The sequence below is a fragment of the Acinonyx jubatus genome, chromosome D4, assembly GCF_027475565.1.
Source record: "Acinonyx jubatus isolate Ajub_Pintada_27869175 chromosome D4, VMU_Ajub_asm_v1.0, whole genome shotgun sequence".
Lineage (NCBI taxonomy): Eukaryota > Metazoa > Chordata > Mammalia > Carnivora > Felidae > Acinonyx > Acinonyx jubatus.
Genome location: NC_069391.1, coordinates 66,665,442 through 66,685,264, shown reverse-complemented (window position 1 = coordinate 66,685,264; position 19,823 = coordinate 66,665,442). Strand labels below are relative to the sequence as shown.

The 19,823-nt window shown below is 37.7% G+C and overlaps 2 protein-coding genes across 5 annotated transcripts in view; both read left to right on the top strand.

Annotated features, from left to right (window-relative positions):
- Positions 1-19,823, top strand: part of NAA35 (N-alpha-acetyltransferase 35, NatC auxiliary subunit) — a 101,075-nt gene that overhangs the window by 42,486 nt on the left and 38,766 nt on the right. The window lies entirely within an intron of this gene.
- Positions 1,642-15,298, top strand: LOC113596131 (mitochondrial intermembrane space import and assembly protein 40). Its single transcript, XM_053205192.1, is given in 1 exon segment — positions 1,642-15,298. A coding segment is annotated over 1 exon segment (417 nt). The 5' UTR covers positions 1,642-12,576; the 3' UTR covers positions 12,994-15,298.

Genomic DNA, 19,823 nt, shown 5'->3' with positions numbered 1-19,823 from the left:
GACATAGCTGAATTTCCTAAACATAGAAGCAGCCACACAGAGAGTTAGAAAAAATGAGGAGAGAGGAACAGGTCCCAAATGGAAGAACACAGAAAGAGACCTAAATGAAACTGAGGTAATAGGCCTGTTATGCCATTCCGAATAATGGTTATAAAGATACTTACCAGACTTGAGAAGAGAGTGGGAAATCTCAGCGAGATCCTCAACGTGGAGATAGAAAACAGAAGAGAACCCATCAGACGTGAAGCACTCAATAACTGAAATTAAAAATACACTAGGGCGGGCGCCCAGGTGGCTCAGTTGGTTAAGCTTCCAACTCCTCAGGTCATGATCTCAGGTTCACAAGTTCGAGCCCCATGTTGGGCTCCCTGCTGCCCATGCAGAGCCCTCTTTGGATCCTCTGTCCTCCTCTCTCTCTCTCTCTCTCTCTCTCTCTCTCTCTCTCTCTGCCCCTCCCCCACTTGTGTGCTCACTCTCTGTCAAAAATAAAAATTTGAAAAATTAAAAAAAAAATAGAGGGCATAGATGGTAGACTAGAAGAAGCAGAAGAATAGATAAGTGACTTGGAGAATAATGGAAAGCAGTCAAGCCAAACGGGACCAAAAAAAAGAATAATTTAAAAAATGAGAAGTAGATTAAGTAGATTAATATTGTCAAGTGTAACATTCACATTTTAGGGATCTCAGAAGGAGAAAAGAGGGCAGAAAATTTACTTGAAGGAATAATAGTGGAAAACTTCTTGAATCTAGGGAAGAAAACAAATCCAGATCCGGGAAGTACAGAGAGTCCCCAACAAAATCAACCCAAGGAGGTCAATACTAAGATACATAGTAATTAAAATGGCAAAAACTAGGGATAAAGAAGATTTTAAAAGCAGCAAGACGAAAAAACAGTTCTATACAAGAGAAACCTAATAAGGCTATCAGCTGATTTTTCAGCAGAAACTTTGCAGCCCAGAGGGAGTAGCATAATATATTCAAAGTGCCAACAGAAAAAAACCTGCAACCAAGTCTATCTAGCGAGGCTGTCATTCAGAATAGGAGAGCTAAGAGTTTCCCAGACAAAAGTTGAAGGAATTCTTCACCGCGAAGCCAGCTCTATAAGAAATGTTACTTTTTTTTTTTTTTAAATAAGAAATGTTAAAGGGTACTCTGAGTGGAAAGGAAAGACCATAAACAGGATTAAGAAAAGTAGGAAGCACAAAAGTTGTAAAGTAAGTACAGTTAGACATCAGTCAAGGGATTCACAAAAGGATGGAAAGTATGACACTGTACACCTAAAACATGGGGGAGAGAAGAGTAAAAATTTAGTGCTTTTAGAATGGGTTCAAACTTGGGGCACCTGGGTGACTCAGTCACTTGGGCGTCTGACTCTTGGTTTTAGCTCAGGTCATGATCTCACAGTTTGTGAGTTTGAGCCCCACATCTGGCTCTGTACTGACAATGTGGGGCCTGCTTTGGATCTTTTCTCTTTCTCTCTCTCTCTCTCTCTGCCCCTCCCCTGCTCACGCTCTCTCTCTCTCTCAAAATAAACAAACTGAATATATATATATATACGTATATATATATATACATATATATATATGTGTATATATATATATATATATACATATATATATACATATATATATATATGTATATATATATATATATATATGTTCACACTCAACTGACCATCAAATTAATATAGATTACTTGGTAACTTGTATAGGTAGCTTGTTATAAAAACATAATAGTAACCACAAATTAAAAACTGGTAATAGATATACATAAAATAAAGAGAAAGAAATCCAAGTATATCATGCTATTTCAAGAAATAATAGAGGAAGGAAAGCTTCACTTAAGAAAGCCAACAGACCATGAGAGAAGAAAGCAAGAGAAGAACTACAAATCCGACCATAAAATAATAAGTACATAACTGTTAATAGTTACTTTGAATGTAAATGGACTACATGCACCAATCAAAAGACATAGGGTGGTGGAATGGATTAAAAAGCAAGATTCATCTATATGCTGCCTACAAGAGACTCATTTCAGACCTAAAAACACATGCAGATTGAAAGTGAAGGGATGGAAAAGCATATATCATGCAAATGGAAGTGAAAAGAAAGCCAGGTATAGTAATACTTAAATTGGACAAAATAGATTTCATAACAAAGACTGTAATGAGATAAAGGATACTACATAATCATAAAGGCAATAATCCAACAAGAAGATACGACAATTGTAAATATTTATGCACCCCAGATGGAAGCACCCAAATACATAGAGCAGTTATTAACAAACATAAAGGAAATAATTGATAGTAATACAATGATAGTAGGGGATTTTAACACCCTACTTACCTCAATGGATAGAACATCCAAACAAAATCAACAAAGAAACAGTGGGTTTGAGTGACACATTGGACCAGATGGATCTAATACATTGGGAACGCTGCACCCTAAATCAGTAGAATGCACATTCTTTTCAGGTGCACATGGAACATTCTCCAGAATAGATCACATGTTAGGCCACAAAACAAGTCTCAACAAATTCAGAAAGATTAAAGTCATAGCATGAATCTTTTCCAACCACGATGGAAACTAGAAATCGACCACAAAAAAATCTGGAAAGAACACAGATACATGGAGGTTAATAACATACTACTGAACAGTGAATGGGTCAACCAAGAAATCAAAGAGGAAATAAAAAAATAAATGGAGACAAATGAAAATGAAAACAGTGGCTCAGAATCTTTGGGGTACAGCAAAAGGTGTTCTAAGAAGGAAGTTGGTAGAGATACAGGAAAGAAAAAGCAAGAAAAATCTCAAACAACCTAACCTTACACCTAAAGGAGCTAGAAAAAGAACAAGGTTGCCTGGGTGGCTCAGTCAGTTAAGCATCCAAGTCTTGATCTAGGCTCAGGTCATGATCTCATGGTTTGTGAGATCAAGCCCACGTTTGGCTCTGTGCTGAGAGTGTGGAGCCTACTTGGAATTCTCTCTCTCTGCCCCTTTGTCCCCTCTCAGAATCAATAAATACATTTCAAAAATAGAAAAAGAACAAAACCCCAAAAGAAAGAAAGGAAATGATAAAGATTAGAGCAGAAATGAATGAAATAGGAACTTAAAAAAATGATAGATTAATTAAACCAGGAGCTGGGTCTTTGAAAAGATCAACAAAACTGATAAACCATTAGCCAGACTCCCCAAAAAGGAGAGAGAAAGAGAAAGGACTCAAAAAAATGAAAGAGGTCAAATAACAACCAACACCACAGAAATACAAAAGATTATAGGAAAATGTTATATAAAATTATATGTCAACAGATTGAGACAATCTGGAAGAAATGGATACATTCCTAGAAACATAAACTACCAAAACTGAAGCAGAAAGAATTAGAAAATTTGAACAGACCAATTACCAGGAATGAAATTGAATCAAAAATCAAAAAGCTCCCAACAAACAAAAGTCCAGGACCAGATGGCTTCACAAGTGAATTCTACCAGATATTTAAAGAAGAGTTAATACTTCTTCTAAAACTATTCTAAAATAGAAGAAGGAAAACTAAGTTCATTTTATAAGGTCAGCATTACCCTGATACAAAACCAGATAAAGAAAATACAAAAAGAACTATAGGACAATATTATTGATGAATATAGGTGCAGAAATTCTCAGCAAAATACTAGCAAACCACATTCAACAATACATTAAAGAAATTATTCAACATGATCAAGTGGAATTTATTCCTAGGATGCAAGGATGGTTCAATAGATTTGCAAATCAATCTACATGATGCATCACGTCAACGAAAAAGGTTAAAAACTGGGATAATTTCAATAGATGCAGAAAAAGCATTTAACAAAGTACAACATCCATTCATGATTAAAAACAAAACCAAAAAAGTAGGTATATCTGAATATAATAAAGGTCATATATGAAAAATGCACAGCCAACATACTCAGTGCTGAAAAATTAATAAGAGTTTTTCCCCTAGGGTCAAAAACAAGACAGTGCTGTCTACTCTCACTACTTTTACTCAACATAGTACTGAAAGTCATAGCCGCAAGCAGTCAAAGAAAAAATAAAAGGCGAGCAAATTGATACGGAAGAAGTAAGGCTTATTTGCAGATGATATGATACTGTATGTAGAAAACCCTAAAGATGCCACAAGAAAAACTAGTAGAAGTGATAAATGAATTCAGTAAGGTTGCAGAGTACAAAATCAATAAGCAGACATCTGTTGTATTTCTGTACACTAATAAAGTAGCAGAAAGAGAAGAAAACTGTCCCATTTACAATTGCATCAAAAATAATACCTAGGGATAAACTTAACCAAGGAGATGATAGACTCTGAAAACTATATAAAATGTTGATGAAAGAAATTGAAGATGGCACAAATAGATACTCTATGCTCATGGGTTAGGAGAACAAATATTGTTAAAATGTCCACAATACCCAAAGGGATCTACACATTTAACATAATCCCTGTGAAAATACCAACAGCATTTTTCACAGAACTAGAACTGGTCATCCTAAAATTTGGTTGGAACTATAAAAGACCCTGAATAGCCAAAGCAATCTTGAAAAAGAACAGAACTGGAAGTATGTGAATCCCAGATTTCAAGCTGTGCTACAAAGCTGTAGTAATCAAAGCAGTATGGTACTGGCACAAATATAGTCACATAGATCAATGAAACAATAGAGAGCTCAAAAATAAACTCATTTGACAAAGGAGACAAGACTATGCAATGGGAAAAAGACAAGTCTCTTCAACAAATAGTGTTGGAACAAGTGGACAGCTACACGTAAAAGAATGAATCTGGGCCACTTTGTTACATCATACATACAAAATAAACTGTAAAAATCCTTGAGGAGAGTTGAGGCAGTAATTTCTCTGACATCAGCCATTAGCAACATTTTTTTAGATAGGTCCTCTGAGGCAAGGGAAACAAAAGCAAAAATAAACTATTGGAACTACACTAAAATTAAAAGATTCTACACAGCAAGGGAAACAAAACAACTTTCTGAATGGGAGAAGATGTTTACAAATGACATATCTGATAAGGAACTAGTATTCAAAATATATTAAAAACTTCTACAGCTCAACATGAAAAAACTCAAATCCAATTTTAAAGCAGGCAGAAGTCAGGAACAGACATTTCTCCAAAGAAGGCATACAGATGGCTAATAGACACTTGAAAAGATGCTCAACATCACTCATCATCAGGGAAACGCAAATCAAAACTACAATGAGGTATCACCTCATACCTGTGAGAATGGCTAAAATGAACACAAGACACAACAGGTGTTGGCAAGGATATAGAAAAAAATGAACCTCTGTGCACTATTGGTAGGAATGTGAACCAGTACGGCCAGTGTGGAAAGCACTGTGGAGTTCCTCAAGAAATTAAAAATAGAATTATCATATAATCTAGTAACTTCACTACTGTGTACTTACCTAAAGAAAAGGAAAACACTATTTCAAAAAGGTATATGTACCACTGTGTTTATTGTAGCATTATTTATAATAGTCAAACTATGGACAAACATGTCCATTAATAAGTGAATAAAGAAGATATGATACACACACAAACAATAGAATACTACCTGTAAAAAAGAATGGTCCTTGCCATTTGCAACAACATGGATAGATCTAGAGTGTATAATGGTTAAGTGAAGTCAGTCAGGATAGGCAGATATACCATATTTCACTCATATATGGAAATTAAGAAACAAAACAACAAAGGAAAAAAGAGACCAACAAAAATCAGACTCTTAAATATAGAGAACAAACCTATGGATACCAAAGGGGAGGTCGGGGAGGGAGGATGGGTTAAATAGGTGAAGGAGATTAAGAATACAATTACCGTGATAAGCACTGAGTAACGTATAAAATTGTTGAACACTATATAGTGCGTCTGAAACTTAATACTGTATGTTAATTTTACTGGAATTTAAGAACATAACTGGAGTAAATCAAGAAATGGGAAAACATGGAATTTTGGGAATATGAGAATCCAGCATAAGAGAATAATCAAGAAAATCCTGAGGGTAATTATGCAGTGAGATCACCAGATAGTAACTCAGCAGTGTATACATGGTGAAAAAGTTTAGCTTGGAGACAGTCACAAGGCTCTAGGGGAGATGTCTCAAATATAAAACCTTTCGTCACCAGTGAAATTAATACAATAGCTGTTGTGTTTAATGTAGTAAGAGTTTTAGACAATTGGCAAACAATTTGGGGTTGAAATGTTAACTATGTAGAAAGAAGGCAAACATAAAGTAAGACAATGATTAACTGCAAAATAAGTCTAAAAGTTAGTTATTTCCATGTTTGCAAAGTTTTCTGTGGCCTAGATATGAATATCATTTACATAATGGTGTACATGTCTGAATATTGATCATGATAAAATTGTGATTTAACCATATTAGAGATGAGGGGGCGGCAGTGTATATATGTATATAATTTATACATGTTTATAGTATACATACATATATCCGACTTCTTGAAGATGAAGGAGTAAGTCAGAGATAATATGTAAAACTGAAAAAACATGGAGTAGCATTATAAGCCTGTTATTTGGTGATATGGGGGTAAGTTCCAAAAAAAATACCTAAGAGGAAGTGGAAGAGATGGCTTCATTTCATAATATGGCACCTCTAACCTCCTGAGGACTGAGCTTGGTGCTGAAACAGAAACTGCTTCCTTAGTCTGGTTGATTTTATTTACCAGCTGGCAGTGTACAAGAGAGATGGGAGCTGACTTTTTTAAAAATCACAACCTGTTAGGCCTGTGCTGTGACGTACTCTTGGCGAGAAACTTGAGTTGTTTACTTTTTTTTCAGTTGAGATACAGCTGATATATAACATTAGTTCCAGTTATATACCATAATGTTTCAACATTTATATTACTCTTAATTAAAACATTTTTCTTGTTAATAAAAAATCCATGCACACACAGTCCCACCCATGTGGGTGTTTGTGTATAATCCAGAAGACTTCTGGTTTTGGATGTTAAAGATGTCTGCAGCTTCTCTACACAACCAACTGAAAACTATAAAGAACATAAGAAACAGAATCCTCCCAACTTCTTAAAAAATAAGAAACCCTTATAATACAAATAAAAATAGAAGGGCTTAAAAAAAAAAAAGTGAAGGGCTGCCAAACACATTAGCAATAGAACCCAGATGAGGGAGAACATTAAGAATGGATTCCAAGATTTCTTGGTATAAACATAAGTTGACCAGCAAAGCACATGTTTTCCAAAGTAGTTGGTGTAATCTGAAAGACAAAACCAGGGACGCTTTTGGAATAAGGTAAGAGTTGGGTATTAAGTTGGCTGTGGGTACCTGTCTGATTAATATCCTGGGGATACAAAGGAAGTAGGGCCATGCAAATGCACTAAAGATGTTATTCCTGCAAGATGAAGAGGATGCTAATTAGCAAGCTAACAACTGGTAATTTTTGTTCAATAAAGGAGATAGATAATTTCCTTTGCATGCTTACATAGGCACATCATATGGGGCTTAACTGCAGGTCAGTGAGGCTTCCTGTTAGTCTAGAGTACTATTCTTAACATCTCAGCCAAATAATTGCCTCAAGAAGCATTCATTCAGTGATGTGATATGAAAAAAGCAATTGCATGATATTTATATACAAATATTCCAGAAATTTAATGAACAAAGAAACACAAAAGGCAGATGAAAAACACAGACCAGAGACATTGTTCTGCACAACTTCAAAGAGTTTATTAGAAAATTATAAAACAAGACTGCAAAGCAGGAATACTAGAAATAAAGTAAAAAATAATAACATAGTACAAGTGAGCAGGCAGAGTCCAGCTAAGAAGGAGAAAAGTCCTGAAAGTGAAAACAGTAAAAATTGGACTGCCTGGGTGGCTCAGTCAGTTAAGTATCCAACTCTGGATTTCAGCTCAGGTCATGATCTCATGGTTCATGAGGTCAAGCCTTACATCAGGCTCTGCAGTAAGGGCACAGAACCTACTTGGGATTCTGTCTCTCTCCCTCTCTGTCTCTGTGCCCCTCCCCTGCTGGTTCATGCTGTCTCTTTCAAATAAATAAACTTAAAAAAAAAAAGTAAAAAGTATGCTACCCATTGCTGAAAAGCTGGAAAGGACATGGAGATCAGGACTGAGGAAATAACTGAGCAAAAGGAAAGTGAATAAAAATAGCCAAAGAAGATTCAATATATTCATAATTGGTGTCCCTTAAGAGAGTAACCAAATTATGGAACAGGAAAGAAAATCTTAAACATTTCTAGAAAGAAGCAAATACAATTAAATTTACAGGCTTAATTAGAAGCCCGTATAATGACATAATGTCCTATGCAACATTGGTAAGTATTAATTACTTCAGATATAAAGCAACAGTTATGTGTGCAGCCTGACTTCAGAGTCCTTCACATCAGCATTCAACACAGAAAGTAGGACAGAATCTAAAAGTTCTTGGTTAAAGAAATGTGATCTAAGAATGTCATATCTCTTAAGTGCCACTCAAATATTATTAAAACTTGCAAGGACTCTGGAAATATTTTTTCTTTGACTTTCCTGGGGGAAAAAGATTGGAATAAAGAATGAAATTCAACTTACTAAGGCATAAATGGAAAAGCTGTGGCATAAAGGATGAGCAGTAAGTAGTAAATCCATTTCATTGTAGGAAATTGGTTTTACTAAATATAACTGAAGTGCCATGAACCTTGACAGTATAAAAGTAATCACTTAAAAGTCAAGAGGTAAAGGAGGAAAGAAGACTTTTTCTTTTCTTTTTATATTGTTTTTGTCCAAAGACACTAGTTAACAGTCAACAAATTGACCACAGAAATATAGTTAGATTTAAATATATAAAGGTAACTGTGATGGAGATAATTCTAATTTGGTGGGTAAAGGGAGGTGAAAATCATTGATTTTCATGGGTGAGGAGTTTAATAGATATCTGTCTGAAGATATAGAATGTTAGAGATATTCAGAAACTTAGTTATTAAATTTAAGAAAACTTCTCAATTATCAGAAAGAAAATATGCCAAAGTAAATGGTAGTGAAAGAAAAAATTAAAAGCAGTGCAAAGGACAGCATATATTTCCTGTGACATGGGAACAAAACCAAGAATGGTTTCTTGCTGTTTTTTCCTTCTGCTCTTAAAAAAATTCAGTCCTGAAGTCTTGAAGTTGGCCTGAGCAAGCAGGGACTTGGTACTGGAGCAGGATGTTGGAGGCTGACCCAGGATTAGGATGGTGTCGGCAAAGGGAACCGTGTGTTGCAACCATGTGGTTAGGAAGGATGCGATCATAGCAGGACATTCCTCAGGGCCATCAAAGCCTGTGTGGGGTGAGGATATGTCTGTGTCAGAATGGTAGTGGAGTGAAAGCAGGCATAAAGAGGTGGTCCTAGAACAAGATTTTGGAGGTAAAGTGGCTTGAGAGAAGACAACATGAATGGGCTGCCTGGTTAGATTCACTGTTTCTCGAATGAGGTGAGAAAGGGTATCTGCACATAGGGCAACTGACCTTGAGATGTCAGAGCCTAGGCAACATCAGGAGGGTGACTACATGGGAACAATTTGGTTCAGTGTGTCAAAAGCCTAAATAGGGTAAGGAGAGTGGGGGCAAAGGGGAGGGGTGGGAAGCAGCCTAGTGCAGGATTTTATAGCCTAAAAGGAATGTGGGAGCCCAGACAGGGTGAGGAGGGCATGTGAGTGTAGCCTGGCCTGGAGTGTTAGAAGCTGAGGCAGATTCACAGAGGCAGCTAGGTGCCTGGTTGTTGGAGACCATGCAAGGGAAGAAGGGCATCTGTGTACGGAGCTGGCCTGGTGTGGGGTCTCAGAGCCTATGCATGTTGAAGATGTTTCTGTGGAAAGGTGTCCAAGTACAGGCTGTCAGATCAGAAGCAGAGTGAAAAGAGCATCTATACAGGAGGATAGCCCAGCATTGAATATCAGAGCCTAAGCAGAAAGAAGAGGGTGTCAGAATGGAAAGATGGCTCTGTGAAGGGAGTTGTAGCTGAAGCAGGCTTAAGAAGGGTATCTGTACATAGAAGTGGCCTGGCATGGAGTTTCAGAGCTTAAATGGGGTAAGGAATCATCTCTGTGGAAGAATGACCTGGCTTGAGGTACAAGAGCCCAAATGGTGTGGGTATTGTGATGGCTTGGCATGTCAGAACCTAAGTAATATGGGAGCACATCTGTGTAGGGGAGGTGAGTGTCATTGATAGGAGATTGTAATGGGCTAAGTGATAGCCCTATGCATCAGAGTCCTAATTCTCACGACCTTATTTGTGATTAAGTAAAGATGTTTTGATTATCTTGCACTTGTCCTTAGATTATCTCGTTGGGCCCTAAATACTGCCTAGGTGTCTTTCTTAAAAGAGAGGCAGAGGGAGATTGGACACACACACAAAAGGAGAAGACGATTGGGGCGCCTGGGTGGTTCAGTCGGTTAGGCGTCTGACTTCGGCTCAGGTCATGATCTCGCGGTCCAAGAGTTCAAGCTGTGCGTCAGGCTCTGTGCTGACAACTCGGAGCCTGGAGCCAGCTTTGGATTCTTTGTGTCCTTCTCTCTCTGCACATCCCCCACTTGCACTTTGTCTCTCTCTCTCTCTCTCTCTCTCTCTCTCTCTCACACACACACACACACACACACACAAATAAATAAACATGAAAAAAATTAAAAAAAAAAAGTGATGTAAAGACAGAGGTAGAGATTGGTGTGAGCAGCTATAGACCAAGGAATTCTAATAGCCACAGAAGCTGGAAAAAGCAAGGAACAGACTTGCCCTTAGAGCCTTTGGATGGAGTGCTGCCCTGCTGACACCTTGATTTCAGCCCATGAAACTGATACTAAACTTCTGGCTTTCAGAACTGAGAGAATAAATGTTTTCACCCACTTTGTGGTAATTTGTTACAACAGCCTTGGAAACTAATACAAAGATAAACTATAGTGAAATTGATCAGATATAAAAATGTATTGAGAATCATGGTATGCCCCATTTCTCAGTTGGGGAGTTGAGTTATGCTAATTTCTAGAAAGGGAGGAAAGTAGATTGAACTCTGTAGTGTTGCATTGAAATTAAAGGTATGGGAATAAATTCATGGTTTTGTTTGTTTATTTTAGAGAGTGCAAGTGGGGGAGAGGGGCAGAGCTGAGAGAGAGAGTCTTAACTAGGCTCCACGCTGATCCCACGACCCTGGGATCATGACCTGAGCTGAAATCAAGAATTGGACGCTCAACTGACTGAGCCACTCAGACACCCCAATTCCTGGTTTTTAATATATAGATTGATATAGAAATGTAGATGTAAGTGTGTATGTGTATGAATACATATATGTGTATATGTAAACACAGATGTATGTATGTCCTTATGTACATACATTTTCTGGCTCTGTGATCTAGAGAACCTGGGAGCAGTGACACCCTAAAAGTGAAAATGCCTAACATCCAGTTCTTGCTTCCCAAGACCATTGTCCACTAAAATGAACTAGGGGTGGGAGCTGATCAAGATGGTGACATAGGATGCTCCCTTCCTCCCATGGACACACTACTAAATGCACAACTGCACATGGAACACTTCTTTCTGAATGAAATCCAAAAAATAGCTGAGTAAGTCCTACACGTCAGATGAGAAAATACCTACATTAAAACAGGTAGGAAAGCCTTAGACACCCTCAACTACTGGTAGCTGCTAACAACAGAGGAAGAGGCTTGGATAGTCCAAAGTTTGAGAGACAGCTAGGAGCTTGGGCTTGGCTGATCTGCAGAGTTTATCTACATGATACTACTCTGTCAAGACTAGGAAAGGTAGCATTTTGTCTAATATTCAGAAACCAGTCAAAAGAAACAAAGGAATATGTTCTAAACAAAAGAACAAGAGAAATATTCAGAAACAAACTAATGAAGCAGAGATAGATGATTTACCTGAGAGTTCAAAATAAGTCATGAAGATTCTCTCCAAGGTCAGGAAGCAATGTATGACTAAAGTGAGAATTTCTATAGGACATAGAAAATATATAAAGGACCAAACAGAAATCACAGAGGTGAAGAATTTAATAACTGAACTGAAAAATTAAGTAGAGGGTTTCAAAGCAGACTAGATCAAGTGGAAGAAGAGATCAGCAAACTTGATGGGGCAGTGGAATTCCTACAGAGGAATTCCTACAGAGGAGCAAAAAAAAAAAAAAAAAACAAAAAAAAACTGGGGATTTATGGGACACCACCATCAAAACAAACCAACATATGCATTATAGTAGTCCCAGAAAGAGGAGAGAGAAAGGAGCAGAAAGCTTACAGAAAAAGCTGAAAACTTTCTTAAACTGGGGAAAGAAAGAGACATCCAGATCTAGGTGGGCTAGGAAGTACCAAGAAAGATAAATCCAGAGACCCACACCAAGACATATTATGATTAAATTGTCAAAAGTTAAAGACAAGTATAGGCACGTGGCGGGCAGGCCTGGAGGGGGCGGGTCCGCATCTGCGTGGGCCTCAGAGACTCCCGCCCAGCCTGAGGAGAGGTCACAGCGGGAGCCTGCTGCCGCCTAGGCCTCCGCTGCCGCTATTGCCGCGAGGTCTGAGTGCCGGGGCTGCAGCCATGGCCTACTGCCAGCAGGAAGGGAAGGATCGAATCATATTTGTGACCAGAGAAGACCATGAAACCCCAAGCAATGCAGAGCTGGTGGCTGATGACCCCAGTGATCCATATGAGGAGCACGGATTGATCCTGCTAGATGGAGACGTTAACTGGAACTGCCCATGCCTTGGGGGAATGGCCAGTGGCCCCTGTGGGGAACAGTTCAAGTCGGCCTTTTCCTGCCTCCACTATAGCACAGAGGATGTCAAGAGGTCAGACTGTGTAGACCAGTTCCGGGTCATGCAGGAATGCATGCAGAAATACCCCGACCTCTATCCCCAGGAGGACGAGGAGTAGGAGGAGAAGAAGCCAGCAGAACATTTAGAAGAGACTGCTTCCACTGAGGCCACTGTAATCAAAGAGGAAGGGTCAAGCTAATGAAGGCCATAAGGCACTGAGCTCCATTCCTTCTCCTTCAGAGTGATATGAACCTTTTGTAAGATGCCTTTTGGTCATTCTCCCAGAACGTGTTTTTCCCTCTGTTGTTCTGTGCACTGTAATGTTCAAAATAACTTATTTTGATGATCAGGGGTCTTGGTCCTTTGACATATACACTGGAAAAAATATAGGTGTGTCTCCCATAAACCTACCGGCAAATGTAGCTGTCACTTTTGAATTTTCAGATTATCCTGAATTTTGCCTCTTTGAAATAATGTCCTGATTATGCTCAGCAACTAGAAATTGTTATCTGGGAGTATCTTGTGAGTGAGCTGATTTATTCTGATTGATTATATTCCCTTGTAGATTTTATATCCCTGTGGGAAATGAAATAGAAACAAAACCATCTTCCTTTAAAAATGCTGGAGTGGGGCCATTCCCAGTAAAAGGCCAGATGATCAGATACGTATTTCTCATGAACCATCTTGACCTTGAGTATGTGAGGAGGTACTGTAGTTCATTTCTGATGCATTTTGGTTTCCATTTTCACTTTGAGCTCCAGGTTTTCCATGTTTGGAAATTGGAACTGTGGACCCTCTGATTCACAGTCCCTTTCTAAGTGAAGAGAAAGGCTGGTTTTGCTGTTGTTGTTCTTCTGCAAGCCCTGGTTTGGGGCCTGTGTTCACACTGGCTCTGTGTCAGCCTGTTCAATGCAGTGTTCTTGAGAGGTGGGGACCTAATTGTTACCAAAGTAGCAGCCAAGAGAAGAAACGGTGTGAATTAAGTAGTCACTTAAAAGGAAAATAAGACTTTGACCTGGTGTTGAATGTGTGAACTAAAAATGTTTTTGATATAAGGAAATATAAATATGAAAAGTTCATTGAAATTCCTCCTTGAAGATACTGGTAAGCCAGTTTGAGTCCATTAAAATTTTCAGTGTTGAATTAAAAAAAAAAAAGTTAAAAGACAAGTATAGACTATTGAAAGCAGCCAAAGAAAAGCAACTTGTTATGTAAAAGGGAACCCCTCTCAGCCCCCCGCCCCATAAGACTCAGCAGATTTTTCAGCAGAAACCTTGCAGGCCAAAAGGGAGAAGGATCATATATTCAAAGTGATGAACAAAAAAACTGCCAACCGATTATACTTTACCCAGCAAAGTTACCATTTAGTATTGAAGAAGAGATAGAGTTTTCCAGATAAGCAGAAGCTGGGAGAGTTCATCATCACCAGACCCACCTCACAAGAAATGTTTAAAGGAATCTTTCAAGATGAAAAGAAAGAATGCCAGTTAGTAGCAGGAAAAGAGTATAATACTCGAAGCCAGCATTACCTTGATTCCAAAAGCAGACAAAGACCCCACTAAAAAGGAGAACTATAGACCAAATCTCCCTGATGAACATGGGTGCAAAAATCCTCAGCAAGATACTAGCCAACCGGATCCAGCAATACATTAAAAAAATTATTCACCATGACCAAGTGGGATTTATACCTGGGATGCAGGGCTGGTTTAATATCTGCAAAACAATCAGTGTGATTTATCACATCAATAAAAGAAAGGACAAGAACCACATGATCCTCTCAATAGATGCAGAGAAAGCATTCAACAAAACACAGCATCCTTTCTTGATAAAAACCCTTTAGAAAGTAGGGATAGAAGGATCATACGTCGAGATCATAAAACCCATGTACGAAAGACCCAACGTTAATATCATCCTCAATGAGGAAGAACTGAGAGCTTTCTCCCTAAGGTCAGGAAGAAGACAGGGATGTCCACTCTCACCACTGTTACTTAACGTAGAATTGGAAGTCTTAGCCTCAGCAATCAGACAACACAAAGAAATAAAAGGCATCCAAATTGGCCAGGAGGAGGTCAGACTTTCACTCTTCACAGATGACGTGATACTCTATATGGAAAACCCAAAAGATTCCACCAAAAAACTGCTACAGCTGATCCATGAATTCAGCAAAGTGGCAGGATATAAAATCAGTGCACAGAAATCGGTTGCATTTCTATACCACAACAGTGAAGCAACAGAAAGAGAAATCAAGGAATCAATCCCATTTACAATTGCGCCAAAAGCAATAAATACCTAAGAGTAAATCTAACCAAAGAGTTGAAAAATCTATACACTGAAAACTAGAGAAAGCTTATGAAAGAAATTGAGGAAGACACCAAAAACAGGTATGCTGTTCAAAGGGGTACTGCACCCCGATGTTTATAGCAGCGCTATCAACAATAGCCAAAGTATGGAAAGAGCCCAAATGTCCATCAATGTGTGTGTATATATATGTGTATACACACACACACACACACACACACACACACACACACACACAGTGGAGTATTACTCCGCAATCAAAACAATTAAATCTTGCCATTTGCAACTGCATGGATGGAACTAGAGGGTATTATGCTAAGTGAAATTAGAGAAAGACAAATATATGACTTCACTCATATGTGGACTTTAAGATACAAAACATGAACATAAGGGAAGGAAAGCAAAAATAATATAAAAACAGGGAGGGGGACAAAGTGTAAGAGACTCTTAAATACAGAGAACAAACAGGGTTACTGGAGGGGTTGTGGGTAGGGGGAGGGACTAAATGGGTAAGGAGCATTAAGGAATCTACTTCTGAAATCATTGTTGCACTATATGTTAACTAACTTGGATGTAAATTAAAAAAATAAAAACTTAAAAAAAAGGAGAAGAAAGTATAAAAAGCAGTGGTAAAAAGTAGTACATATATGCTTGGATAACAGGTATTCAATGCATGCGTGTAACAATGTTAGCTATAACAAGCACCATTTGAAAATTCAGAGGAACCTTTTAAGGATTTCAAACAAATTCGACTTTCAGTATAACTGCACCTAAAGTACTTAAACACGGGTCATCAGAACGTCTATTTGTCATAAACTTTTGAGTTTATTGTTGGGACCACATAAATCAATAAAGCCCGGATAACCTTTTAGAGATCCCTTAAATATGGCCACAGTTGCATTTAAGCAACCAGGGCTAAAGAAAAATGTCATTAATTCTTTTAAAACAGACATAAAACGGAATTATCAACTGAGAGGAAAAAAAGGTAAATAAAAGTATAATACTCACTGATAAAAGTAAATATGTAGTTATATTCAGAATACTCCAGTTCTGCAGTGGTGATGAGTAAATCACTTGTAACTGTAGTATGAAGGTTAAAAGCATTAAAAAATATCTGTACCTACAGTAATTTAATGGATACACATTGTGAAAAGATGCTGATTGTGACATCAAAAACGAAATGGAAGTTTTTGTGGAAGTTTTGTTATGTGTTTGTTATGTGTTTGAAGTTATTATCAACTTAAAATAGACTGTTACATATATGTTTTTTGCAAACCTTGTGGTAACCACAAAGCAAAAACCTATAGTAGAAATACAAAGTGTAAAGAGAAAGGAAATCAGAGCATATCATTATAGAAAATCACCAAATACCAATGGGAGAGAACAAGGAAAAAAAGGAACATAGGAATTACAAAATAGAACACAATTAACAAAATAACAAATGGTAAGTCTGTAACTGTCAGTAGTTACTTTAAATGTAAATGGACTAAAATCTCCAATAAAAAGATAAAGATTGTATAGTTAAATGTTTCTTGGTTTTGTGTATCTTTTAAAAAACCAGCTGTTGATTTCATTGATGTTTTCTGTTATGGGGGGAATGGGGTCTCCCATTTATTTCTGCTCTGGAGACTTGCTTTTTGTTGTATGTAAGTGGGGTCATACAAGATTTGTCCTTTTTGTCTGCCTTGTTTCACATAACATAATGTTAATCATTTTATGAAAGGAAATCATGTAGACAAGAAGTGCAGCATCACTTAACAAATCCTTAGCAGCTTCTGCATTGTTTTCTAGAATTCCTTCCAACTTCAGAGCATCCAAAACTTGTTTCAGGAAGTCTACACTGTCTATGTAACCTTGGGGAGAGATGTCTGAAAAATGATATATTATCTCTATCTCTTGACTAATATATTTCTGGATCTTTAATTATGGCATCTAATTAATTTTAGGATAATTTAGTTTGTTAAATTAAAGTACATTGTTACTGTAAATCTTTGACCTAAGAACCTTGTACTATTTGTAGTACTTTTCTGCTATTGATAATGACCGGTTATCAAACAAGAATTTTAGTAATCTAAAACACTCTGATCCAGTGTGCTGTATGTTTTGAAAGTAGCAATTAGACTTTATTACTTTGTTTTTAAAAGAGTCCTAGTGGGAGGGGAAAATCCTCTTATTTGGCATTCTTGTACTAGGAAGCATTTTATGTATGAAATATTTTAACTGGAAAACCAAGATAATTTTTTGTACATCTGCAGACTTGGAACATCAGAAAAGAGACTAGAAGTATCTGGTTTGTCCAGTTCAAATCAGGAAAACTTGATTAAGCATAGCCCACACTGGGTGGAAAGTAATGTGAATTACCTTTTTTTCAGACTCATTTAGTAAAGGCTCTTCAGGTTATTTTAACAGAAGACAGTGTGAGATAAATTGTGGTAGAGAAGATACATGACGTATAGTGAGAAAATGTTAGAGCATTTTATTCCAGGAGAGGTTTGGATGTGGTAAAACTTCTTGTAACACTTCATAGGTTAGGTTGACATGAAACCAGGTGCAAACTCCCACCTTACTCTTAGCCCCTCTCCTGCTCAACTGCTCTCTGTTCTGAGCAGCTTCTTCAGTCTTTTCTACCTCAGCACTTCTGTTCTTCTCTGTTCAGATGGGTTACCATGTCTATAGGACAGTCACAGAGTTCTTATGCATGAGATTCAGCAACAGCTGAGACATAAAAATAGTTACTAGGAATCATTTTAACCATTAACGAGGACTAGGTCCAGAGAAATGGGGGGTGGGGAGAAGAGTTTAAATATATGTGGAAAATGGAGAGAAGCATACAGGTAACTTCTAGCTTTATGCATACGGACTTTGTCCCCTTTCTGTTCAGATGCATATATTTTTACTCCCTGAGAGTGGAGAAATTACAACTTGGAAAGTTACAGTGCCTTATGGAAAAAAGAACAGGAGCTATATTCTCTGTCCTCTAGGCTTTTGATATGCTTGGAATACTTTTTTCTGACTAATATTTTACTAATATCATTTGAGTCTTTCCTTAGATTTTACTCTTGTCAGTCTTTCGTCTAATTTTACCATGGATTAGATGCTCTTGTTACATCCTGAGCTTATCCACACTGAATTAAATTTGCTTATTGTATTTGTCTAGACCCGTGTTTCTCAACTGGGGCTTCCTGGGACATTTGGCAATGTCCGGACCCATTTTTGGTCTTCCCAATTGTGGGGATTCTACTAGCATCTAGTGGGTAGAGGTCAGGGATGCTGTATGTTGCATTTTTAAATTTGTATAAAAATGTAATGAAAAATATACTGTATGTGGTATCCATTTCCCATTAATATTTCCTTCTTTTCATGGTAGTGTAGACTTTCATGAGTGGCTATATCTTCTAAGTGTGGTTTGAAACCTTAAAATATGTGTATTAAGAATAAGAATATTGGGGCACCTGGGTGGCTCAGTCGGTTAAGTGTCTGACTCTTGATTTGGGCTCACATCGCCATCTCATGGTCGTGGGCTCAAGCCGTGCATGGGGCTCCACGCTGAGCACAGAGCCTGCTTGGGATTCTCTCCTGCCCTCCCTGTGTGTGTGTGTGTGTGTGTGTGTGTGTGTGTGTGTGTGTGTCCGTCCGTCCCCCTCCCCTGCTTGTGCACTTGCATGCATGCTCTTTCTCTCTCAGAAGTAAATAAATAGGGGCACCTGGGTGGCTCAGTCAGTTAAGCATCTTGATTTCGGCTCATGTTATGATCTCAGTGTTCGTGAGTTCAAGCCCCACGTCAGGCTCTTGGCTGATAGTGTGGATCCTGCTTGAGATTCTGTCTCTGCCCCTCCCCTCTTTGCACTCACATGTGTTGTCTGTCTCTCAAAATAAATAAGTAAACTTCAAAAAATAGTAATGAAAGTAAATAAACCTTAAAAAGAATATTTCTGGGTAATAATTTCAGATGAAAATTAGCATGCTTTCAGGGAAAATAAGGATAATAAGGATAATGTACTATTTAATGTGCTATTTATTATGTATTTAGATTCTGTGCATTTATTATTAAATCCCAAAATGTATTGGTATGGTAACAAAGCTTCTTGCAGCATCCTCATTACTACATTTACCTTGGTTTTAAATGAAATGTTGTAAATGAGAAATTCCAACTGTTCTTTATAGTGGTAACAGTCTTTCATTTTATTTTGAGTATGCAAATCTTGTCATTCAGAAAGCATGTATCCATTGCCTATAATAAGCCAGGTATTTCGGTGTTTGGGACACAAGCCAGTTATTGCTTTCAAAAGAACCAGGGAGAAATGACGTAATCCCACAAGGATTACACTTAGCAGCCTTTGTACACAATACTTGGGGGAGGACTAAGCAAGAGAGGGAACTGAAGCTATCGCAGATCTCTCAGGCTAAGAATAAGGGGTAGACTTTATAGGCAGAAAGAATAGTTACTGTCTAAGTAAAGAGGCATAAAGAGCATGATACTTCCAAGTCATTGTGCTTGATTATAGTTTATGGTGCTTAGGGAATAGAGTGTGGTAAAAGATGATTTTCAGAAAAAAGTAAAAAGAACTGTGACTGTCTGACAGATACAACAGTGAACATGTGTTTAGGATTTTATTAAACTCATTCAGTGAAATAACTAGATAGAAAAGTTTTAAAACTTTCAATTTTATATGAAGCATCAGAATGTTGAAATAAATTATAATTGGAGGCAGAACTCTTCTGTAGAGTTGG